The following is a 25,000-nucleotide window of genomic DNA, read 5'->3' as shown; positions in this document are numbered from 1 at the left end:
ATGATTGTCACACACACACTAGATGTGGTGAAATTTGTCCTCTGCATTTGTCCCATCCCCTTGGGGAGCAGTGGGCAGCAGCGGCGCCGCGCCCCGGAATCATTTTGGTGATTTAACCCCCAACTCCAACCCTCTGTTGCTGAGTGCCAAGCAGGGAGGTTATGGGTCCCATTTTTATAGTCTTTGGTATGACTCGGCTGGGATTTGAACTCCAACCTACCGATCTCAGGGCGGACACTCTAATATATATTTATTACTGCCCTAGATCATTTTCATTACATTTCAGCGGTTTAATGGAAGTGAACTCATTTACGCTCATCGATATTTGGTGGTTAAGGGCCACCATTACACCATACTTGCCAACCCTCCCGTTTTTAGCGGGAGAATCCCGATATTCAGCGCCTCTCCCGACAACCTTCCGGCAGAGATTTTCTCCCGACAAACTCCCGGTATTCAGCCGGAGCTGGAGGCCACGCCCCCTCCAGCTCAATGTGAACCTGAGACTGAGTGGGGACAGCCTGTTCTCACTTCCGCTTTCCCACAAAATAAACAGCTTGCCTGCCCAAAGACATCATAACATCTAGGGCTTTTATAGAGTGCACAACTGCGCACACAACAAGGAGACGAAGCAGAAGAACGAGGAAATTACAGACATGGCGGCCGAAAAGATATACTCATCATGAACGGAGAAGTTAAACAGGACAATACTGCCATCTAATGGATAGCCACTGGAACACTGAAATTCAAGTTTGTTTGTTTTTTTTCTATGTAAATAAAATAAAATTTAAAAAATATATATATAGCTACAATTCACTGAAAGTCAAGTATTTCATACACAATACTTGACAATACACCTCCCGATATTGGAGGTCTCAAGGTTGGCAAGTATGCATTACACTAAAACAATATTTTCTTGTTTTTCAATCAGCAAGAATGCGATTTTTTTTGGTTTTCATGGAATAAGCTTAGTAACACAACAGGATTAGAGTCTATTAAAAAGAGGCAGTTTTAATGGGAGCTAACGGGGCCAATAGAGATCTTAAGCGAAAGTGTGTATATTTTATGTATACATCCTATTCTAACAAAGTTGCAATCAAAAACACAAATCCATTTAAAAAAAACAAAAAACACTCCCTGTCGAAATTTCAAACTTGCAATGCCCATTTTTGGCCCTTGGGTGCAGAAGGGCCAAATTCTGATACTTTTGTGTGTGTTCAAGTGTTTAATAAATGTTAATTTGTTTAATAATAAAATCCCACTCTTTAATTTAACAGTGAGCTGATAGTGATAACCGTGCTGTCCAGTTATTTATTGTTTTACTAGACTTCTGAGTCTCGTTTGCAAGTTTTATATATTGGATTTTGCATGCAGTTGTAATTCCAAAACAACGTGTTGTCGGATAAGCGGAGGAAGATGGATGGATGGATGGATGTGTTGCCTAGTCAAGGAGTAGTCTTTGCCATGAAGCGGAAAGTCTTGTCTTTTTTGCGCCCTAAAAAGTGTTGTGTTTATTACACACCCTCTCTTTGATTGTACCATGCATTTTAGTTGTAGTTTTCATTACAAAACGTGGACATTTGGAAATTGCTCATGCTAATTAGCACCATGTATTCGGCACAGCCAATGTCAATTAGTATCAAGCTAGCGCATATTGGAAAAGTAGAGTCTTACTTTACATTTAAGCATTTTCTATCAGGCACACTTGTTGGCTGAGTCCGCTCAGAGTGCTGCTTGGGTGCTTGTTACCCTGCCAAGTGACGTCCCGTGCGACAAAGGTATCAGAGTATGGCACCGTTTAATTTTACATGACTCAATACTTGGTAAGTTGGTAGTACCGATGGAATTCGGTCAGTGCCAAGTATACCTATGTGTAATAATATCCTGAGGCGATTGTACACATATTCATATATACTGTATTCACTGTTAAAGGGCAGCCATGACTGCAGTGGGACCTTTATTGTTTGTTACGTTCTTGTGTTGGAGTTGTTGGTGTGGACCCCAGGATGCAGAGCAAAGAAGGCAACGTGAAGGTGAAAGCTCTTTTAGCATGCTTGGGGGGAAAAAAAACAAGGCCAGGCCAAATAAATCTAGTGCAAGGTGGAAATGCACAGAGGACAAACACTTGTCAAGCTACAAAGCACAATGATCCATAGCCAACAAGGAGCAACGGGTGAAACTAAATAGGTTAGATTAACTAATAGAAAACATGTGTGCTGGCAGGAAACAGAACAGAAAGTGAAGGGGCAGCAACGCAACAAACCCAACAGGAAGTAGAAGCAAAATAGGAACACCAGAACAGGAAATGAAATAAAACAGCAAAATAGCGAACAAAGTCAAAACTGTCATGTAGGATCCTAACACTGATCAACCGTGTTACATTTTCCCAGGTTTAACTCTAATATGTTTTCCATTTTGTCCCCTGTGCCTCCTCTCTAGTACTGTGTCACAGTTTCCGATTGGGCTCGGCACTAGTTGAAAAATGTCTGTAGAGTGTAAAATCAGGCCTTCCAAATGAAGGCCAATCAAACATTGCCTCCCAGCATGTTTGACCAGCCATGATGTGGTATGCTTTGGATCATGGGCTGTTGCTTCTATTCCCTATGCTTTCCAGATATTTAAAGGGGAACTGCACTTTTTGGGGGAATTTTGCCTATCCATCACAATCATTATGAGAGACAAGCAGACAAAAGTTTTTTGTTTTTTCACTTTCTAACATACACAAATTGGCTCATTATTGGTGTCGTTGCAAACATGAGCGTTGAAGTCCCCAGTAGGACAAGGTAATCACCCGGGGGAGCACTTTCCAGTACTCCCTCGAGTGTATCCAAAAAGGGTGGGTACTCTGAACTGCTGTTTGGTGCGTAAGCACCAACAACAGTCAGGATCCATCCCCCCCACCCGAAGGCAGAGGGAAGCTACCCTCTCGTCCACTGGGTTGAACTCCAACATGCAGGCTCTGAGCCGGGGGACAACAAGAATAGCTACCCCAGCCCGTCGCCTCTCACTGCGTGCAACGCCAGTGTGGAAGAGAGTCCAGCTCCTCTCGAAAGAACTGGTTCCAGAGCCCTTGCTGTGCGTCGAAGCTCCACCTCGCGCACTAGCTCAGGCTCCTTCCCCCCCAGCGAGGTGACATTCCACGTCCCAAGAGCTAGCTTATGTAGTCGAGGATCGGACCGCCAAATTCCCTGCCTTCGGCTGCCCCCAGCTCACAACGCACCCGACCTCTATGGCCCCTCCCAAGAGTGGTGAGCCCATTGGAGGGGGGGCCCACATTGCCTCTTCGGGCTGCCCATGGGGACAGGCCCGGCCACCAGGCGCTCGCCATCGTGCCCCAACTCCGGGCCTGGCTCCAGAGGGGGGCCCCGGTGACCTGTGTCCGGGCGAGGGAAATCTGAGTCTCGGTTTTTGCATTTCCATAGAAGTCTTCGAGCTGCTCTTTGTCTGATCCCTCACCTAGGACCTGTTTGTCTTGGGAGACCCTACACGGGGGCATGGAAGCCCCCGGACAACATAGCTCCCAGGATCATTGGGACACGCAAACTCCTCTACCACGATAAGGTGGCAGCTCAGGAGGAGTGCGTGCATCATATTCAATATAATAGTGACTCACACGATAGACAATTGTCCGTTTGGTCCATCTGGCCGGGGACGTTTCCAGGTGATTTGGGCACTCCAATAATTCGGCATAGATCGGCTCAAAAGTTCCAGATTTGCAGTGACAATGTCGCACTCTCTCGGCTTCTGCTCCTGTTCTTATCTCTTGTAATGATTGTAAATGATAGGCAACATTTCAAAAAACCTAATGGCTATGTTTGACTCATTTTCAGTGTATAATACATGTACAGTATACTGCTATACAAGTTCTACACTGACTACCCTAACGTACACCCTAATTTAATCTCCAAACTATTGTCTCTTAAGAATACTTCATTAAAAGTAGTTGCTGAAGTCTGATGGTGTATGTTTCTATATTAGAGAAGCACTTGCAGGACACCTCAGCGTCCAACTTGGGCTCTGAGAGGAAGGTGACCGGCCCCAAGGAGAACCGTCATGAGGAAAGTGAGGACGAGGAGTCGGCGTCCTGCGACTCTTCGCCTAGGAAAAAACATCTCAACACGTGTGAGTACTCATTAATAATAGTCATTTTATTTCAGACCCAGGGGGATCCACATCACAGAAGAAAAAACATACAACGCTAAAACCCAAATAAAATAAATCAAAGTGTATTTATACAGCCCTTAATCACAAGTGTCTCAAAGGGCTGCACAAGCCACAGCAACATCCTCGGCTCAGATCCCACATCAGTACAAGCAGAAATAAAATAAATAAAAACTTGCATAAAAAAAACAAAAAACTTCACAATATTCAATGTCCATGCAGCGTACAGGCTTACTCGCCAATGGTTCCACAGACTGGATGAAAATCTGACAGAACTGTGAGTCGGGTTAGTCAGACCATCAATGACATTCTTGTAGCTGCCCTACACTTCAACCTGTACATGAGATGATGTAAAGTGGCAAAGCAGGTGGGGACCCCAATGCTGACTAACATTTGGCTTGCACTGCATCGGCTTGAAGCTCTTAGAAGCAGTCTCATGCTGTCATTGTAAGCCACTATGAGCTTCTTAACACTGGCTTGTTTAAAGCGGCACCACAGATGGGCAGTATATAGTGGTGTGCAATACGCTTTAAAAAGTGTGATCTTCACAGAAACTGAGCACATACTGAACTTCGACACCGCATGTTTGCTTGAGCATATAACTTCCGTCGCTGTCTGTAAATACACTATATTTCCAAAAGTATCTGGCCACCTGCCTTGACTCACATATGATTTTGAAGTGCCATCCCATTCCTAAGCCATAGGGTTCAATATGATGTCGGTCCACCTTTTGCAGCTATTACAGCTTCAACTCTTCTGGGAAGGCTGTCCACAAGGTTAAAGTTAAAGTGCCAATGATTGTCACACACACACACTAAGTGCGGTGAAATTATTCTCTGCATTTGACCCATCCCCACAGGGGAGCAGTGAGCAGCAGCGGTGGCCGCGCCCGGGAATCATTTTGGTGATTTTACCCCCAATTAATACCCTTGATGCTGAGTGCCAAGCAAGGAGGTAATGGGTCCCATTTCTACAGTCTTCGGTATGACTCGGCCGGGGTTTGAACTCACTACCTACCGACCTCAGGGCGGTTGCGGAGTGTGTTTATAGGAATTTCCGACCATTCTTCCAAAAGCGCATTGGGGAAGTCACACACTGATGTTGGTCGAGAAGGCCTGGCTCTCAGCCTTCGTTCTAATTCATCCCAAAGGTGTTCTATCGGGTTCGGGTCAGGACTCTGTGCAGGCCAGTCAAGTTAATCCACACCAGACTCTGTTATCCATGTCTTTATGGACCTTGCTTTGTACACTGGTGCACAGTCATGTTGGAAGAGGAAGGGGCCCGCTCCAAACTGTTCCCACAAGGTTGGGAGCATGGAATTGTCCAAAATGTCTTGGTATCCTGGAGCATTCACCTGTGACCGGGCCAAGTGATTAGGACACCTGATTCTGATCATTTGGATGGGTGGCCAAATACTTTTGGCAATATAGTGTATATTTGTCATCAAACAGGTCATTTGTAATAATATGTCCCAGATATTTCATTTCACTGCACACACGTAGCGCAGGTGCAGATAGAGAGAAGTCAGGAAAGGCTGATTGTCTGTCTTCTCTACTTCTAACTATCATGATCTTGCTCTTCATAGCATCGTATATGATGTTAAAATCACTACCACACTGTGTGCATATTTTCAGAAGCTGTTGAAGACCAGCACTATACAGGTTGAAAATGACCAAATCATCTGCGTACATATGGTGACTGATGACTCAAGTCAACAATCCTACAAACAGTACCAGATGCATTTAACATCAGAGACAAATCATTCATATACACATTACAAAGGGAACGGTAACAAAATCCTGAGTTGGCGCACACCGTTGCTCACATGGAATTAATCTGATAACATATTTTGCCATCTTACTCTCATTGATGAGAAAACCAACATTCTGTTTTAACAAACCAGGGACACCACTTTAAGACAATTTAAAATATAACTTTTCATGATTAAACTCTATCGTATGCTTTAGAACAGTGGTTCTAGTACTATAATACACCTCATGGTGCAACCTGGACACATCATCAGTGATTCTCTCGGGGTCATAGGGTGTTTCGGGTCTTAATCAAACACCCTCACCCGGGCGACCCAGCCGAGGGTGATCAGTCCCTCGACTTGTGTCCAGGTAGCGCACTACGCCACGCGTCCCCCCTCCTCAACCAGAGCCAACGTGAAGCCTTTTCAGATGCTTCCAAGATGTTTTTTATGGCTCTTCTCCTGTGCAGTCCACAAATCCCAAGGAGCCCCAGGACCCGGTGTAAGGACTTGCCTGCAAAACCCCTGCAGCCCACCTCAATAGGCTCGCAGCGGGCCTTCCACCCGTTCCTCCGGCAGTCAGCCACAAGATCTGCGTACTTCGCTCTCTTCCTTTCCTGAGCTTCCTCCATTCTGTCCTCCCAGGGGACAGTTAACTCAAGGAGTACCACCTGCTTGCTAGTTCCAGACATCAAGACCATGTCTGGCCGGAGTGCTGTAGTTGCGATGATGTCTGGGAATCGCAACTGCCTTCCCAGATCAACCAAGAGCTGCCAGTCCCTTGCTGTTGTTAGCAGGCCCCCCTGGGTCTTCTTGGAGGGTTGAGGTTTCTCTCCTGCTCGGACAAAGGCAATTGTGCTCTTGGTTGGGTGTTGCTGCTTACTGGTGTTGATGCCCATGCAGATGGTGTCTGCTATTGCCCGCAGGACCTGGTCGTGGCGCCACCGATACCTGCCATCTCCCAATGCCTTTGAGCAACAGCTGAGGATGTGTTCTAATGATCCTCTTTTCTGACAGAGCTGGCACACAGGTGCGTCTATCAGGCCCCAGGTGAACAGGTTAGCAGGGCTTGGGAGGACATCATAAACTGACTGGACCAAGAACTTAAACTGGTGTGGCTCCGCTTTCCAGAGTTCGGTCCAGGTGATCTTGCGACCAGCTATGTGCTCCCACTTGGTCCAGGCCCCCTGCTTGCTCATTCCCACCACTCTGCTGAAGCGAGCCTCCTCCACCTCGGCACGAACCTCCTTTTGGACAAGCTTTCGTCTTTCCTTTCCTCTGGCTCTGCTGTAGTTTGGTTTGGTGTTGCTACCCAGCCAAGCCCGACCAGTGGCTACGGTTCCCACCAGGGTGCTGTGCTGCAGCCTCGCCTCTGCCCGCTCCACTGCATCCTGGGCACGCCACTTCCTTCCTGTTCTGACCTCCACACCTGCTGAAGATACTTTCCCATCAGCAGAATCTCTGTAGAGCAGGACTTCTCTGGCCCGGGAAACCTTGAACTCCTCTGCCAGACTACTGAAAGGAAGCTGCAGCTTTGTGTTGTGCCCAAACAAAGCAAAACTGCTTAGGCTCCGTGGCAGACCCAGCCACCTGCGCATGGACGAGCTGATCTTCCTCTCAAATCCCTCCACAATGGTCATTGGGAATTCGTACATTAGCAGCGGCCAGAGGAGACGAGGCAGGATGCCATGCTGATATATCCAGGCCTTGAACTTCCCAGGAAGTCCTGACTTGTCCACAGCTGAGAGCCACATGTTGAAGTTATCGCTGGTAGCTTGACGTGCAGCGGTATCCTTCAGATCACCAGTAAAGAGCTTGCCCAGGCTCTTCACTGGCTTTTCTGACATAGATGGAATTTGGGTGTCTGCCAGACTGAAGCGAAAGTGGTCGGTTACCTTTCCTTTCCTCAAGACCAAGGACCTGGACTTAGAGGGCTTGAAACTCATTCTTGCCCAACTAATGAGTCGATCAAGGCCTTGAAGGAGCCATCTGCAATCAGACACTGATGTTGTGGTTACCGTGAGATCATCCATGAATGCTCTAATCGGAGGTTGCCGGGTGCCGTATTTGGACAAAGGGCCTCTGCACTCTACTTCCGCAGACTTCATAAGCATATTCATGGCCAGTGCAAACAGGGACACAGAGATTGTACAGCCTGTGATGATACCTTTCTCTAGACGATGCCAATCTGATGTTGAAGTGCCAGAGGACACCCTCAGACTAAAGTTGTTGTAATAGTCGAGGATGAGATTGCAAATCTTCTCTGGAACGTGGTATCTGCTCAGAGACAACTCCACCAACTTGTGTGGAATTGATCCATAAGCATTGGCGAGGTCCAGCCACAGTACTGTCAAATCGCCTCTGTTCTCTCGTGCCTCACGGATCCGCTGTGTTACCACACCAGTGTGTTCGATGCACCCTGGAACTCCTGGGACTCCTCCCTTCTGCACCGAGGTGTCAATATAGGTGTTCTTCAGGAGAAATCCCATGAGGCGATTGGAAACGATTTTGAAGAAGGTCTTGCACTCAACACTGAGGAGGGAGATTGTCCTAAACTGCTCGATGTTCCTTGCGTTTTCCTCCTTGGGAATCCATACTCCCTCTGCATACGTCCACTGCTGAGGTACTTTCCCTCTTTTCCAGATCACCCGGAAGATCTTCCAAAGACGCTCCAACAGGCGGGGACACTGTTTGAAAACCTTGTACGGAACTCCACTTGGTCCTGGTGCTGATGCTGTTCTGGCAGATTTGATTGCCTCTTTAACTTCCTTCAGGGTGGGTTCACTGATGTCGAACAGGGTGCAGGGTTCTGGTGGGCATATGAGGGCTGCACAGTGGCCGAGGTCTTGCTCTCTCATGCCGTCGCTGTAGGTGTTCTTGATGTGGAGGTTGATTTCCTCCTCGGGACATGAGAGTTGACCACTGTGTTTCTCTCCCAGCAGCTTCTTTGTGAATCCAAATGGATTTGCAATTTGTTCTTAACCTTGTTGGAGGTACCGAACCCCACCAGTTTCATATGCGCATTCACCGAACCCTTCTTTAGTGAAAAATAAAGTTGTTGTTTTTTTCAAATTCAAGAAAAAGTCATGTTTTTTTTACTGGTGCACAAAATGAACCGTGCATGAACATCACCTTGTTCAAAGAACAAAACCAACACAGTGCATGAACTCACAACAAATTACACACATTACCATGAATTGATTAACGTGGACCCCGGCTTAAACAAGTTGAAAAACTTATTCGGGTGTTACCATTTAGTGGTCAATTGTACGGAATATGTACTGTACTGTGTAAACTGTACTGTTTCATATAATGTATTCTCTTCCTTTGCAATCTACTAGTAAAAGTTTAAATCGATCAATCAAAAAACCTGCAGATCAGATGGAAAATTAGAGGGAACATTGTTTGGGGGTATCCATAATACGCTGATAGGAAGAAGTTTTTATTTACACGATAAGTCGGTTGTGTCTTTACCTCCATGGCGGAGGCTCCGCCGAACCCCTGAGGCCGACTCACCGAACCCCTAGGGTTCGATCGAACCCAGGTTAAGAACCACTGCTTTAGAAGCATCAATAAAGCATATAAACATTGCGGAATTCTGTCTGTTATATTTATCTAAAATCTCCTTTAGAGCAAAAATACACAAGTCAGTGCCATGCTTATGTTTAAAACCAAATTGGTTATCAGTGGTTAAAAGGTACTTCTCCAGTCTACTCAGTAGAACTGACTCTAACACTTTGGACAGGACACTTGCCAGGGCTATTGGCCTATAATTATCATTATAAATCTAGAAATGTACTTATACCACACTGCAATGATTTTCATTGTAAATTCACAGCAAATTACTAGCTAAAAGGCATTGCCTTCACAGTAACATTGACAGTATTTTACTGTAAATAAGAGTTAACTGCAGTGAAAAAGTCATTATACAGTGAAAAAATACTGTTAAATGCTGTGGTAAATGTTTGTGAATATTCCGACAGCAAGGTGCCAAATAAGCGACGAGAGCAAAGACGAGGAAGTTCAGACGGACGTAAAAGAGCGGAAGAAGAAGAAAGGAGAGAAAAACACACCGAGTTTAGCATCCCTGAACTCCAACTACAAGGAGGGCTCGTCTTCAGGCAGTGAATCCAACAACAGAGTGAGACATCAAACCACTAAAATACATAAGCATCCAATTCCAACGGATAAGCGGAACTTGGCTTTTGTGACTGCAGACTGCTTCCCCGATATCCCTGGAGGACCTCGAGAAGTTCGCCCTGCGTCCCGCCCCCAGAGACATGACCATCCAGTGTCGGGTCACCAGGGACAGGAGAGGCATGGAGAAGGGCATGTACCCCACCTACTACCTCCACATGGAGAAGGACGACGGCAAGAGGGTTGGTTCTTCAACAATGTGTTTGTATTGATATTGCATGCACAAGCTATTGATAACAAATACAAGAGCTGCATCAAACATGTTGTCTGTATGCTCACATTGAACAATACATTTGTCATTATAGTTGGAGCTCACGGCCGTCTCACAAATAAAGTAACCAAAGTAGTTCAAAAGTTTGTAGTTTTACACTATAACCACAATAATATACAATTCCCGTCTGTCCCTGACACCCGCATTTCAGGCTGGCCGCTCTGAAAACAGTCCCTAAGACTTTTCAGGCTGACACTCTGTGGAAAGACTCTGTGGAAACAAACCCCGCCCACACTGCTTGGTGCCTCGTCTGAGCTGCTGTGACGTAGATTACCAAAGTAACTAGTATATCATCATAGTTCAAGATTTACTGTAATTTGAAAACATCACTTCACATCATAATGGAAGCTACAGTTTCCATCTTAAAGATCTAAAAAAATTACAGTATTTGTGAATGTCTGGCGGGCCACATTGAAAAGCTTAATGGGCCGCACGCGACCCCTGAGCCTTAATTTGCACAGGTCTGCAGTAATAGCTGCCTTCAGAGGGCCGATTTTTTTGAAAATAATTTGAATTATGCATGCGGGTAATAACCTGTGATTAATCAGAATTCAAGTGTGATGCATCTGATTTTAAAAAATATATATCATTTGACAGCACTAATATATGTATAATCACCTCATGATATTATTACACAATTGTTGATGCATTTGATTATTTGAATTTTTTTTTATACACAAATTGATGGATAACTTGTTTTGAAACCATAAGAAAAGGTGACAATCGGATATTTAATATTTATTTTTATCTTTCCAAAAATATTTGCAATAAAGTGTGAAACAGTACATTTAGCATGATCAGATAATGTTAAAGTTTAAAAAATATGTATTTTTTCTGTCAAAACTGAAAGAACGAATGCACTTAGTAAAAAAATTAATAAAAAAATACTAAAAAATGAAGTATTTTATTGACAAAGATTTTTTCCGGGCTTTCGCGGGCCACGTAAAATGATGTGGCAGGGCAGATCTGGCCTCTGGGCCTTGAGTTTGACACCTGTGCTCTGGGCCGTGAATATGAAGCGATTCAATACTGTCTTATATTTTGGTCAAAGCAGTAGAGTTGGGATTTATGGCTCTTTGAAGGGAGCTGAATCTTGAGGAGCCATTCCTTTCAAAGAGCCATTCAAAAGACTGGCTCGTTATTATAGCATTTTTTATATAGCATATCTTTTGTTATCAAGGAAACAATCACTGGTAGCTGTTACAAGCTAAACTGTAGATCAGAATAGTTAACATTTACACCAATACACTCTATTGGTGGGAATTATCTGAAATATTGAATATAATCTTAGTTTTGTTGTTTTCATTGTAAACATTCCATAAGGTGGCGCCATATCCTCATGCTTAAACAGTGACATCACTATTTAGATTTTTTTTATTGTAGCAAAAGAGCATTTTCACAATACAGAACAGGAATAATAACTAAAAATAAAATTTATATAACAATTGTAGATACAACTACAATAAAAAGTAGGACATAATAAAAAAGGGAAATAATATTTTACTACCCTACCTGCTGTGTGTAAACTACTTTGCATGTCAGAACAATGAACTAGAAAAGTGAATCCAAATTTAAAAAAAAAAAAAAATTATATATATATATATATATATATATATATATATATATATATATATATATATATACACAAAAAATATGTATATATTTTTCTGACTTATTGTCTAGTCTAGTCGCTAGTCATGTGGCAGTTACAATGTTTTGACACTATAACTGAATTCAAAAGAGCCGTTCAAAAGACTCGATTTGTTCCCTAATTTCTCAAAGGGGTTCTGACAGTGTCAATCAGAGGCAGCATTTTTGATATACCTCTTATATTGGATGATATTGTGCTGTTTTTTTGCCTGTTTCCGTGAAAGTTAGCATCACTTTCTGTCTGTTTAACGTTCTTTCGACCATTAAGGTGTTTCTTATGGCGGGCAGGAAACGGAAAAAGAGTAAAACATCCAACTATCTCATTTCAACCGACCCGACAAATCTGTCCCGAGACACCAGCTGCTACATCGGAAAGCTAAGGTGGGCTCTTTGCTTTTATATTTTATTCAATATGTTTATTTTTGTGGTTGTGTTGTAGAACGGTGCTTCCTCATACTGACATATTTTTTTATGAAATGTTAAGATTGATCAGTACACTAAATAGAACATTCTGTTATAATTTTTGTATTGGATGTCATTAGTTATTATTTACAGCAGTGTTTCTTAACCATAGGGCCCGTTGTTGGGCCGCCACTCAGTTGTAATACACTTTCCCACCACTTGTGGCAGTAATGACAATATCAAACATACCAAAGAAGTCTGGAGCTAAAGTTTTTTAAGCGCAAAAATTATGACTACAGTGGTGAAGCTGTATTTCCATGTGCACTTTATTTTATTGACAGTTTATTTAAGAAACAAATATAAACATTTGTTAATAATTTAGTTGTTTTAGCTATGTGTAATTGTATGTACATTTGTTTTTCATCAATTTTTATGAGTCCCTTCTTTTGTCGTACATTTGATTTATTTTTAGTTTGTAATCAGCCTGACCTAAGCCTTGTTTAATAATCTTTGTAATTTAATCTTTGTAATTAAAACATGCTTTCATATCATTTGACAAGGTTTATCCTGTAAGTAGGTTAGATATAATTAATATGATTAAATCAAGAGTAAGATTACTAATTTAGTGTTAGTATTTGAGTGGGCCCCGGGCCTCTCTATAGTGGAAAAGATGGGCCCCAGGGCTGTGAATCTTTGGGCACCACATGTTTCGATTCGATTCTTGTGGGTAACGATTCAATTTAGAATCAATGCTCAATTCAAAACAATTCTTGATTCAAAACTATACTTTTTTTTTTATATATAATTGGGTGCCAGTTCTAGGATTAACTATATTCCTCCCTAAAATAGATAAACAGCTCTAAAAAATGTTGTATATTACTTAAGGAAACTGGTTTTGTTGAATAAAATTCTACCATAACATTTAATAAAGTCAAATACCAATAAAGCAACATGAGAAATATCCCGCACTTCTCTTTTCTGAAGTAAATCTGTACATTAGAAATTATAATCTACATCAACAATATGATTTTTGTGTTTTGAATCGATTCAGAATCGTTACAAATAAGAATTGCGATTAATGGTCAAAATGTTTAAGAACCCCTGATTTACAGTATAGAAATGATATGTTTCAGGTCCAATGTCTTGGGGACAAAGTTCACCGTTTACGACGGTGGGGAAAACCCGGAGAAAAAGCCTTTCATCAAAGAGTGTGAATCTGTGCGACAGGAACTGGCAGCCATTTGTTACGTGAGTCTACGCATATTTATTCATTCACAAGCTGTTGGAGCTTCAAATTCCCATTTCGTTTTTTTCCCAACCATTTAAAATAAATCTCAGGTTTCCAAAAATATTAGTTGAAATCTAGCCGTGATGCTGGAATTTTTAAAATTTCTAAGTAAGCCCTGGTGGGAAAACGCCAATTTGTGTGTAGCTTTATCGCTAATAAGCTGTGTTTGCCCACAAAGAATAGCTGTTTTTACTCTAAAATCTCTAGAAGCGTCTGACTTGGGCTATGGAAAAGAAGCACTGGACAGTTGCAGAGTGGTCCAGAGTCCTGTTTTCAGACGAAAGCAAGTTTTGTATTTCATTTGGAAGTCAAGGCGCTAGAGTCTGGAGGAAGGCTGGAGAGAAGCAAAATCCAAGTTGCTTGAAATCTAGTGTGAAGTTCCCACAGTCAGCAATGGTTTGGGGAGCCATGTCAGCTGCTGGTGTTGGTCCACTGTGTTTCATCAAGTCCAGAGTCAATGCAGCTGTGTACCAAGATATTTTAGAGCACTACATACTTCCATCTGTTGAAAAGCTCTATGGAGATGATGATTTCATTTTCCAGCATGACCTGGCACCTGCCCACAGTGCCAAAACCACTGGTGTACTGACCATGGCATTACTGTCCTCGATTGGCCTGCCAACTCCCCTGACCTGAACCCCATAGAGAATTTGTGAGGTATTGTGAAGAAGAAGCTGAAAGACACCAGACCCAATAATGCAAATGAGCTAAAGGCCGCTATTGAAGCATTCTGGGCATCTATAACACCTCAGCAATGCCACAGGCTGATTGCCTCCATGCCACGCCGCATTGATGCAGTAATCCGTGCAAAAGGATTCCCAACCAAGTACTGAGTGCATTAATTGACATTTTCAAATGTTTAATTTTGTTTTGCTGTTATAAATCTTTTTTTTTTTTTTACTTGGTCTGAGGAAATATTCACATTTTTTGAGATCGGATTTTTGAGTTTTCTTAAGCTGTATGCCATAATCAGCAATATTAAAATAAAAAAAGGCTTGCAATATTTCAGTTGATGTGTACTGAATCCAGAATGTATGACTGGTTTTTATTTTTTTAATTGCATTACAGAAAATAAAAGGTCTTTATCACAGTATTCTAATTTTCTGAGACAGTCCTGTATGTATATAAATATTTATAAATATATAATCCCATGAAGAGCAGAGAAACCTGCGAAACAGGCTTGTAGGGATGAAATAGCCTGTTTTTTCCTGACCTAATGTATGTGTGTGTATATACATACATACATACATACATACACATACATATATATACATACACTACCGTTCAAAAGTTTTGGGGTCACATTGAAATGTCCTTATTTTTTAAGGAAAAGCACTGTACTTTTCAATGAAGATAACTTTAAACTAGTCTTAACTTTAAAGAAATACACTCTATACATTGCTAATGTGGTAAATGACTATTCTAGCTGCAAATGTCTGGTTTTTGGTGCAATATCTACATAGGTGTATAGAGGCCCATTTCCAGCAACTATCACTCCAGTGTTCTAATGGTACAATGTGTTTGCTCATTGGCTCATAAGGCTAATTGATGATTAGAAAACCCTTGTGCAATCATGTTCACACATCTGAAAACAGTTTAGCTCGTTACAGAAGCTACAAAACTGACCTTCCTTTGAGCAGATTGAGTTTCTGGAGCATCACATTTGTGGGGTCAATTAAACGCTCAAAATGGCCAGAAAAAGAGAACTTTCATCTGAAACTCGACAGTCTATTCTTGTTCTTAGAAATGAAGGCTATTCCACAAAATTGTTTGGGTGACCCCAAACTTTTGAACGGTAGTGTACATATACATACATACATTCATATATACTGTATAAACACTGTATATACACACATACATACACACACACAATCTGCTTTTGACAAATTACAAGCAATCCTTTAGTGCAACAGTTAAACCTCACAATCAAGATGACTGGATCAGAAGTTATGCTCTTATATACACTGCTCAAAAAAATTAAAGGAACAGTTTTTTATCAGGGTACGGCATGAATTCAATTGCACTTTTCTGATAAGGTTTTGGTCAGGTACATGGCAGAGGGGGTTGTTAATCAGTTTCAGCTGCATTGGTGTTGATGGAATTAACAACAAGTGCACTAGGGGGCAACAACGAGATGGCCCCCAAAACAGGACTGGTTTTGCAGGTGGAGGCCATTTCAAGTTCCTCCCTCTTGATCTTTTTTAACTGTTTTTCCACAAGTGTTGGCTTTAGCTAGAGTCATTATCACGAGCATGAGGCGATTTCTTAACCCTCCTGAAGTTGCGCAGATTGTCCTACTCCTCCAGGATGGCACATCCATGTGTGCTGTTGCAAGAAGATTTGATGTGTCTCCCAGTACAATCTCCAGAGCATGGAGGAGATTCCAGGAGACAGGCAGTTACTCTAGGAGAGCTGGACAGGGCCGTAGACGGTCCTCATCCCACCAGCAGGACCGATATCTGCTGCTTTGTGCAAGGAGGAACAGGTTGAGCACTGCCCGAGCCCTACAGAATGACCTCCAGCAGGCTACTGGTGTGAATGTCTCTGCCCAAACAGTCAGAAACAGACTTCACGAGGGTGGCCTCAGGGCACGACGTCCTGTAGTGTGCCCTGTGATCACTGCTCAGAACCGTGGAGCTCCATTGGCATTTGCCATAGAACACCAGAATTGGCAAGTCCGCCACTGGCGCCCTGTGCTTTTCACAGCTGAGAGCAGGTTTACCCTGAGCACCTGTGATAGACGTGAAAGGGTCTGGAGAAGCCACGGAGAGCGCTATGCTGCCTGCAACATCATTCAGCATGACCCGTTCGGTGGTGGGTCAGTGATGGTCTGGGGAGGCATTTCCATGGAGGGACGAAGAGACCTCTACAGGCTAGAGAACGGCAGTCTGACTGCCATTAGGTATCGGGAAGAAATCCTTGCACTCATGGTCAGACCCTACGCTGGTGCAGTAGGTCCTGGGTTCCTCCTGGTCCACGACAATGCCCGGCCTCATATGGCAAGAGTATGCAGACAGTTTCTGGAGGATGAAGGAATTGACACAATTGAATGGCCCTCACGATCACCTGATCTAAACCCGATAGAACACCTCTGGGACATAATGTTTCGGTCCATCAGACGGCGCCAGGTTGCTCCTCAGACTTTGCAGGAGCTCACTGATGCCCTTAGACAGATCTGGGAGGACATCCCGCAAGACACCATCCGTCGTCTCATTAGGAGCATGCCGCGACGTTGTCAAGCATGTATAAAAGCACGTGGGGGCCACACAAGATATTGAAAATAATTTTGAGTTGCAGAAATTGAATTTAGGCAAAATGGACGAGCCTGCTACATCATTTTTTCACTTTGATTTTTGGGGTGTCTATATACTGAGCCCTCTGTAGGCTGAAAACTTTTATTTCCATCAAAAGATGTGGCATCCTTTTGTTCCGGAGACATTAAACCGTCCATATCAGTATAGATATCCGACTTTTTTTTTTTCACCATTGAAATCGGATGTGTTTTCAAAGTGTTCCTTTAATTTTTTTGAGCAGTGTATGTAAGGGACAGGCGGTAGTCATGAAAATAAAGAAAACGCATTGAAATGAGAAGGTGCGTCCAAACCTTTGGCCTGTACTGTATATTTGAATAATGTTCTCATTTTATTTGTTTATTTTTATTTAAATTGTATTTATCTATCATTTGTGAAGTAAATGTGTACAGCATATATGTGTACTACTACTACTACTACTACTAATAATAATAATGATTATTATATTGTGTAACTCCAGGAGACAAACGTTTTGGGATTTCGGGGTCCTAGGAAAATGACAGTGGTCATCCCTGGCATGCTGGAGACGGACGAAAGAGTGTCCATTCGGCCCAAAAATGTGAGTGTGAAGGAAAGGAGATGTAATGACGGAACAATGCGACTAAAGTGGAAAGTCTTTCAGGAACCTGAGACGCTGCTAGTGCGCCACGCCAACAACAACACAGACAAACTGGTGACCCTGGTCAACAAATCCCCGAGCTGGAACGAGCAGACTCAGTCGTACGTGCTCAACTTCCACGGGCGCGTCACTCAGGCCTCCGTTAAAAACTTCCAGATCATCCACCCGGAAAATGGTGACTTTTAAGTTTAAAGCCAGAGCCAGTTTGCAATAAAGTGTGTGTGTGACGTATTGTCTTTTCCAGACGACTACATCGTGATGCAGTTTGGACGCGTGTCCGAGGACGTTTTCTCCATGGATTACAGCTTCCCCATGTGTGCCCTTCAGGCGTTTGCCATCACGCTCTCGTCCTTTGACGGCAAACTGGCCTGCGAGTGACCTTTAAGTGCTTACGCTACATCCTGCATCTACACCCACAGCTTATTTTGACCGCTACAATGCACAAATAAAGGATGTAGGAATCAACTCTTGTTCTTCATGTCTAATTTCATATCATTTATACAATTTACATGACTGGCGGAAAATTTTAATAACGACAACATTTGAAACTTTTGGAAAGGGTGTACTGTAGGGTTAAACCCCCAAGGCCACTTTTTAGGTACAACCTGCACAATGTACGATTTTGCCTTTTTGACCCTATGATTTGATATACACACTTACTTTTAGGATCCAAAAGGGACCCACTCGTAAAAGTATCATAGGTCAGCAATAAAAGCTTTTTTCTTATCAGATCTATTGATATAAAGTTTTAACTATTTTTTGATGGTTTTCTTTTTGTTTTATGGCTCCTTTTGTCAAAAATAAGAGCAGTTTTTTTTTAACAATGGGAAAATGCTGAATATTCAATACTTCAGAAAATTTGTTTCAGAGTGGAATATTTGGGTTAGGTAATTACAGCCTTAAATACATAAAACATTCACGAGAACATTGATTTTGATACAGCAGACCAGTGATTCTCAAACTGTGGTACCTTGGGCTTCATGTACTGCAGGGGTCAGCAACCCAAAATACAAAAAAAATCTGTCTGGAGCCGCAAAAAAATGTAAAGCCTATACAAGTGTTATAACGAAGGCAGCACATGTCTATATTAGACTACTATCAAAATGACGATGTGTCGCAGGCTGAAGCAAATCTTCGTTGACAGAAATGTTATAATGCAATATTTATTCCACACATTTTTAAAAGATTGGAAAACATTACTAAAACAGAGGCTTTTCAGAGGGAAATGACTGGCTTAGAATGGCCAAAGTTGAAGATGCGTGTATTCAAGTTGAAGAAAACGGAAACTGCAAATTAAATGAGCTCAAATATATCTAAACTACGAGGCATAATGATGCATTATTTAGCAATAATTTGCATGATTGCAAGCTAATCGATGCTAATGTGCTAGTCATTGTTAAGTTCCACTCTTCTACTCCAAAAGGACAACTCATGATTTCCAATTGATCAACTTTTTATTTTCCAACTTGAAGCATTGTTGGTTTCATTTCAGTTGAGCTTCAATTAATCAGGTCGTAAACCTTCAAACCACAGAAACAGATGTTAATGTAATTACACTGGTATTTTCAAACAATGTTTTACAAATGCTTTTAAAACTCTGAATAATGTTTTAAACTTTCTACATAATGTTTTAACTTTCCAATAAGATGTTTAAAACTAATGTTTCTAAACTTTTAAATAATGATTTAAACACATTGCTTGTCAAAATGAATATGGACATTTTAAATCAAATGCATGTAAATGAACTAGTGAATTAATTAACCATTTTAAATGAATTCAATAAATAACTTAAATCAATTGAATGGAACAAACAGGTTAAATGAACTGAACTAAATACATTAAACAATTAGAGTACTTAAAGGGACTACAGAAACTACAACAATGGTTACGAGCTTGTAGATCGTCTCTTTTCTCTAAGTCTTTTAAACTTTTAACATTCTAAATTCAAGCTTAACTTTTAGCAAGAGTTAAACAAACATGAATGTATCCTTTAACTTTGCATTCATCTTTTGTACTTTTAACATTAAACATTAACCCCTTTGACTTTAACCATTTGCCATTTTAACTTAAGCTTAAACCATTTACGTGTGCTTTAAACAACTTTGATTGATTGATTGAAACTTTTATTAGTAGATTGCACAGTACAGTACATATTCCGTACAATTGACCACTAAATGGTAACACCCGAATAAGTTTTTCAACTTGTTTAAGTCGGGGTCCACGTTAATCAATTCATGGTAACTTGCTTTTAACTGTTCAAAAACAGTATGCAATCAAAGCAGTAATGCAGTGGTTCAACTTGAACCTAGCCGTTCAAACAAACAAATTAAGGTAGTTGAGTAAGCAAATTAAGAAGCTTTCAGGTACAAGTTAAGCATGACAAAGTAAGCATTTCGATCATCATCAAATGAAGAAGCATATTCACCGACCATTGGTGTGTTTGGAGAAACTTGTAGAGTAGATCTTGCGGTTGTGGCTGCTTGCTGTTCTTCCTTGCATGCAGCTTGTTTGGTGAATGATCCTGACTGAACCTCCATTCCTTTTCAGGTGCCTTCAATCAGTAATTTGGCGGCCATTTTCCCTTGGCATTCTGGGAATTGTAGTTCTCAATGGTTTTGACCATGTCATTTTCCACCATGTAGGGCATGGATTGACACTTGACTGACACTTCTGCGTTTTTAACTCCACAGTCATGCAGTGACCAAATATGTCTGGTTAGCACTCCACACAAGTCAGTAACATCAACAAAGCTCACCTTTGTGGATTCACGTACAGCATAAAAAGTTTGATGGACAAATAGAGACAAAGGAGTGGCATAAAACACGTCTTTCTGTGGCAGCATCAAGAAAAGTTGTACATGCAAACAAACTACAGTGAGTTCAAGGACTTCCGAAATTAGTAGGGCAAAATGGCGTGCGCCAAATACTCTCATCAGTGAAGCATGTTTAATGTAAAGAGTGAGATTTCTAACAATTAGGAAGGTTTGTGTCATGTTTGTCCTCCTACATAAACCACATTAAAACAAACAAAAAAAATTTTCGTCATCTTTTTCCATTTTCATATGTTTTTGAAAAAGCTCCAAGGAGCCACAAGGGCGGCGCTAAAGAGCCGCTCGTGGCTCGAGAGCCGCGCGTTGCGGTCCCCCAATCTAGTGCTATGCCAAAGAATCACTTGAATAAATGTTACTGTTCAAACTGTGTGTAATGTGGTTACACATGGCCAACGATATTACATATAATTGTTAAATAAAACCTCTGCCTTGTTTTTAAACAAATGTTTACACTACTGTATTTTAATGTTGGTCATTATGGTGGTACTTGGAGAGCCAAGTGTTTTCTGACGTGGTGCTTAGTAAAAAAAAAAAAAAGTCAGAGAATCATTGCAGTGTGGATTATTTTTGCAGAGCCTACTGTGCTAGAATGAGAGAGTATAGGCAGGACTTGGTTGAGTTTATTGAGTTCACACAAGTCTTTTAAATACATCTGCCATGTTATATACCTCAGTAGAAGCATTTAAGTTCCATCTTAAAACTCATTTGTATACTCTAGTCTTTAAAATAGACCCCCTTTTTAGACCATTTGATCTGCCGTTTCTTTTATGCACAGATTCGGTGACCGCAGATGTTGTGCTAGCTGTCCAAAATCTGGACCCGGGGTGGACCACTCATCTGTGCATCAGTTGGGGACGTCTCTGCGCTGCTGACCTGTCTCCACTCAAGATGATCTCCTGCTGGCCCCACTATGGACTGGACTCTCACACTATTATGTTAGATCCACTATGGACTGGACTCTCACACCATTATGTTAGATCCACTATGGACTGGACTTTCACACTATTATGTTAGATCCATTATGGACTGGACTCTCACACTATTATGTTAGATCCACTATGGACTGGACTCTCACACTATTATGTTAGATCCATTATGGACTGGACTCTCACACTATTATGTTAGATCCACTATGGAGTGGACTCTCACAATATTATGTTAGATCCATTATGGACTGGACTCTCACACCATTATGTTAGATCCATTATGGACTGGACTCTCACACTATTATGTTAGATCCACTATGGACTGGACTCTCACACTATTATGTTAGATCCATTATGGACTTGACTCTCACACTATTATGTTAGATCCACTATGGAGTGGACACTCACAATATTATGTTAGATCCATTATGGACTGGACTCTCACACTATTATGTTAGATCCACTATGGACTGGACTCTCACACTATTATGTTAGATCCACTATGGGCTGGACTCTCACACTATTATGTTAGATCCACTATGGACTGGACTCTTACACCATTATGTTAGATCCACTATGGACTGGACTTTCACACTATTATGTTAGATCCATTATGGACTGGACTCTCACACTATTATGTTAGATCCATTATGGACTGGACTCTCACACTATTATGTTAGATCCACTATGGACTGGACTCTCACACTATTATGTTAGATCCATTATGGACTTGACTCTCACACTATTATGTTAGATCCACTATGGAGTGGACTCTCACAATATTATGTTAGATCCATTATGGACTGGACTCTCACACTATTATGTTAGATCCACTATGGACTGGACTCTCACACTATTATGTTAGATCCATTATGGACTGGACTCTCACACTATTATGTTAGATCCACTATGGAGTGGACTCTCACAATATTATGTTAGATCCATTATGGACTGGACTCTCACACCATTATGTTAGATCCATTATGGACTGGACTCTCACACTATTATGTTAGATCCACTATGGACTGGACTCTCACACTATTATGTTAGATCCATTATGGACTTGACTCTCACACTATTATGTTAGATCCACTATGGAGTGGACACTCACAATATTATGTTAGATCCATTATGGACTGGACTCTCACACTATTATGTTAGATCCACTATGGACTGGACTCTCACACTATTATGTTAGATCCACTATGGGCTGGACTCTCACACTATTATGTTAGATCCACTATGGACTGGACTCTTACACCATTGTGTTAGATCCACTATGGACTGGACTTTCACACTATTATGTTAGATCCATTATGGACTGGACTCTCACACTATTATGTTAGATCCATTATGGACTGGACTCTCACACTATTATGTTAGATCCATTATGGACTTGACTCTCACACTATTATGTTAGATCCACTATGGAGTGGACTCTCACAATATTATGTTAGATCCACTATGGACTGGACTTTCACACTATTATGTTAGATCCATTATGGACTGGACTCTCACACTATTATGTTAGATCCATTATGGACTGGACTCTCACACTATTATGTTAGATCCACTATGGACTGGACTCTCACACTATTATGTTAGATCCATTATGGACTTGACTCTCACACTATTATGTTAGATCCACTATGGAGTGGACTCTCACAATATTATGTTAGATCCATTATGGACTGGACTCTCACACTATTATGTTAGATCCACTATGGACTGGACTCTCACACTATTATGTTAGATCCACTATGGACTGGACTCTCACACTATTATGTTAGATCCACTATGGACTGGACTCTCACACTATTATGTTAGATCCACTATGGGCTGGACTCTCACACTATTATGTTAGATCCACTATGGACTGGACTCTCACACTATTATGTTAGATCCATTATGGACTTGACTCTCACACTATTATGTTAGATCCACTATGGAGTGGACTCTCACAATATTATGTTAGATCCATTATGGACTGGACTCTCACACTATTATGTTAGATCCACTATGGAGTGGACTCTCACAATATTATGTTAGATCCATTATGGGCTGGACTCTCACACTATTATGTTAGATCCACTATGGACTGGACTCTCACACTATTATGTTAGATCCATTATGGACTTGACTCTCACACTATTATGTTAGATCCACTATGGAGTGGACTCTCACAATATTATGTTAGATCCATTATGGGCTGGACTCTCACACTATTATGTTAGATCCACTATGGACTGGACTCTCACACTATTATGTTAGATCCACTATGGACTGGACTCTCACACTATTATGTTAGATCCATTATGGACTTGACTCTCACACTATTATGTTAGATCCACTATGGACTGGACTCTCACAATATTATGTTAGATCCATTATGGACTGGACTCTCACACTATTATGTTAGATCCACTATGGACTGGACTCTCACACTATTATGTTAGATCCACTATGGACTGGACTCTCACACTATTATGCTAGATCCACTCGACGTCCATTGCACCGGTCGCCAGTGTGGTTTTTGTATCACTATCAGAGCTACTTTGACAGATTTTCAAGATAATCTTACTCATCTCACCATATGAAATGTAACTTACTTCACCAATTATTATTTATTTATTTTTATTGTTATTACTTATGGAGTATATTGTGAATAAATCGAGAACAGGAAGTGAACAAAAGTTTTAGCAACTTCTATGTAAAGGAAAAGGGGTAGGATTATATAAGCTCTGCTTCTTCCTACTCCTTTTTCGAACATGTTGAATAGAGAAACTGGAAATTGTGATGTATCATGTTGTATGCATGCATGTTCCAAATAAACTCAAACTCAAACAAAAAGAAAGGGCTTTGTGTTTTACAGTATGTATATGACTGACAACATTAAACTTGTACTTTATTGAGAAGGCATATCTCCATTCAAACAGTCAGCCTTGTCTATATGCTATTTTGGTGGTCATTTGTCATCATTAAATAAGTCTGAATTGAGCATAAAAAATACTGAGTTTAAGCAAATATTCTTTGATCCTTTGGTGAGCGACTCAAAATCAGCGAGAAAAGCTATATTGATAGCTCACATCTGGTTTTGCTGATACCCCCCATTTTTTCTATATATTGTTTTTCAAATCACCTGACATGTATACTGTGTATATGTACATAATTTATACATTTTTTAACATAATTTTCTATATACATGTTGCAGGTTATATATATTTTATTATTGAATGTATCAAATGTGATGAATATTTAATGGACCACAATGGAAACAAGCCTTTTGGCTTTTTGTGCCATCCATCTGCCTTTTTAAAGCATTACATGGATTCAATTCTTTAAGATGTCAATAAACTTCTCAATCAATCGACCAATCCATGTCCATATTTGTGGCCCTCTACTTAAGTTCATAGTGTAATGTAATTGCAAGCCGCACATTCTGGGCGGCGAATAATCAAAAAAATATTTGCAATCTTGAATCCTATAAAAGAACGGTGCAAACACACAAAGATCAACTTCCTATAAGCGAGCAGCCATCACAATAGTGTCAAAATATAACATTTTTATGTTCAATTTTACATTTATAAGGTGAATTTAT

At 41.2% G+C, this 25,000-nt stretch overlaps 1 protein-coding gene across 3 annotated transcripts in view; it reads left to right on the top strand.

The window, feature by feature from the left end:
* Nucleotides 1-18,102, top strand: part of si:dkey-220f10.4 (tubby protein homolog) — a 26,608-nt gene extending 8,506 nt beyond the window's left edge. For all 3 annotated transcript variants that reach the window (XM_062055945.1, XM_062055944.1, XM_062055946.1), the window contains 8 exons: nucleotides 3,976-4,119; nucleotides 9,892-10,049; nucleotides 10,126-10,287; nucleotides 12,295-12,407; nucleotides 13,562-13,676; nucleotides 17,488-17,586; nucleotides 17,650-17,821; nucleotides 17,891-18,102. In XM_062055945.1, coding sequence (XP_061911929.1) covers nucleotides 3,976-4,119; nucleotides 9,892-10,049; nucleotides 10,126-10,287; nucleotides 12,295-12,407; nucleotides 13,562-13,676; nucleotides 17,488-17,586; nucleotides 17,650-17,821; nucleotides 17,891-18,024 — 1,097 coding nt within the window. In that variant the 3' untranslated portion in view covers nucleotides 18,025-18,102. The remainder of the gene's footprint in view (nucleotides 1-3,975; nucleotides 4,120-9,891; nucleotides 10,050-10,125; nucleotides 10,288-12,294; nucleotides 12,408-13,561; nucleotides 13,677-17,487; nucleotides 17,587-17,649; nucleotides 17,822-17,890) is intronic.
* Nucleotides 18,103-25,000: the final 6,898 nt, after the last annotated feature.

The sequence above is a fragment of the Entelurus aequoreus genome, linkage group LG08, assembly GCF_033978785.1.
Source record: "Entelurus aequoreus isolate RoL-2023_Sb linkage group LG08, RoL_Eaeq_v1.1, whole genome shotgun sequence".
NCBI classification, from domain to species: domain Eukaryota; kingdom Metazoa; phylum Chordata; class Actinopteri; order Syngnathiformes; family Syngnathidae; genus Entelurus; species Entelurus aequoreus.
This window is presented reverse-complemented; position numbering and strand designations above follow the sequence as displayed.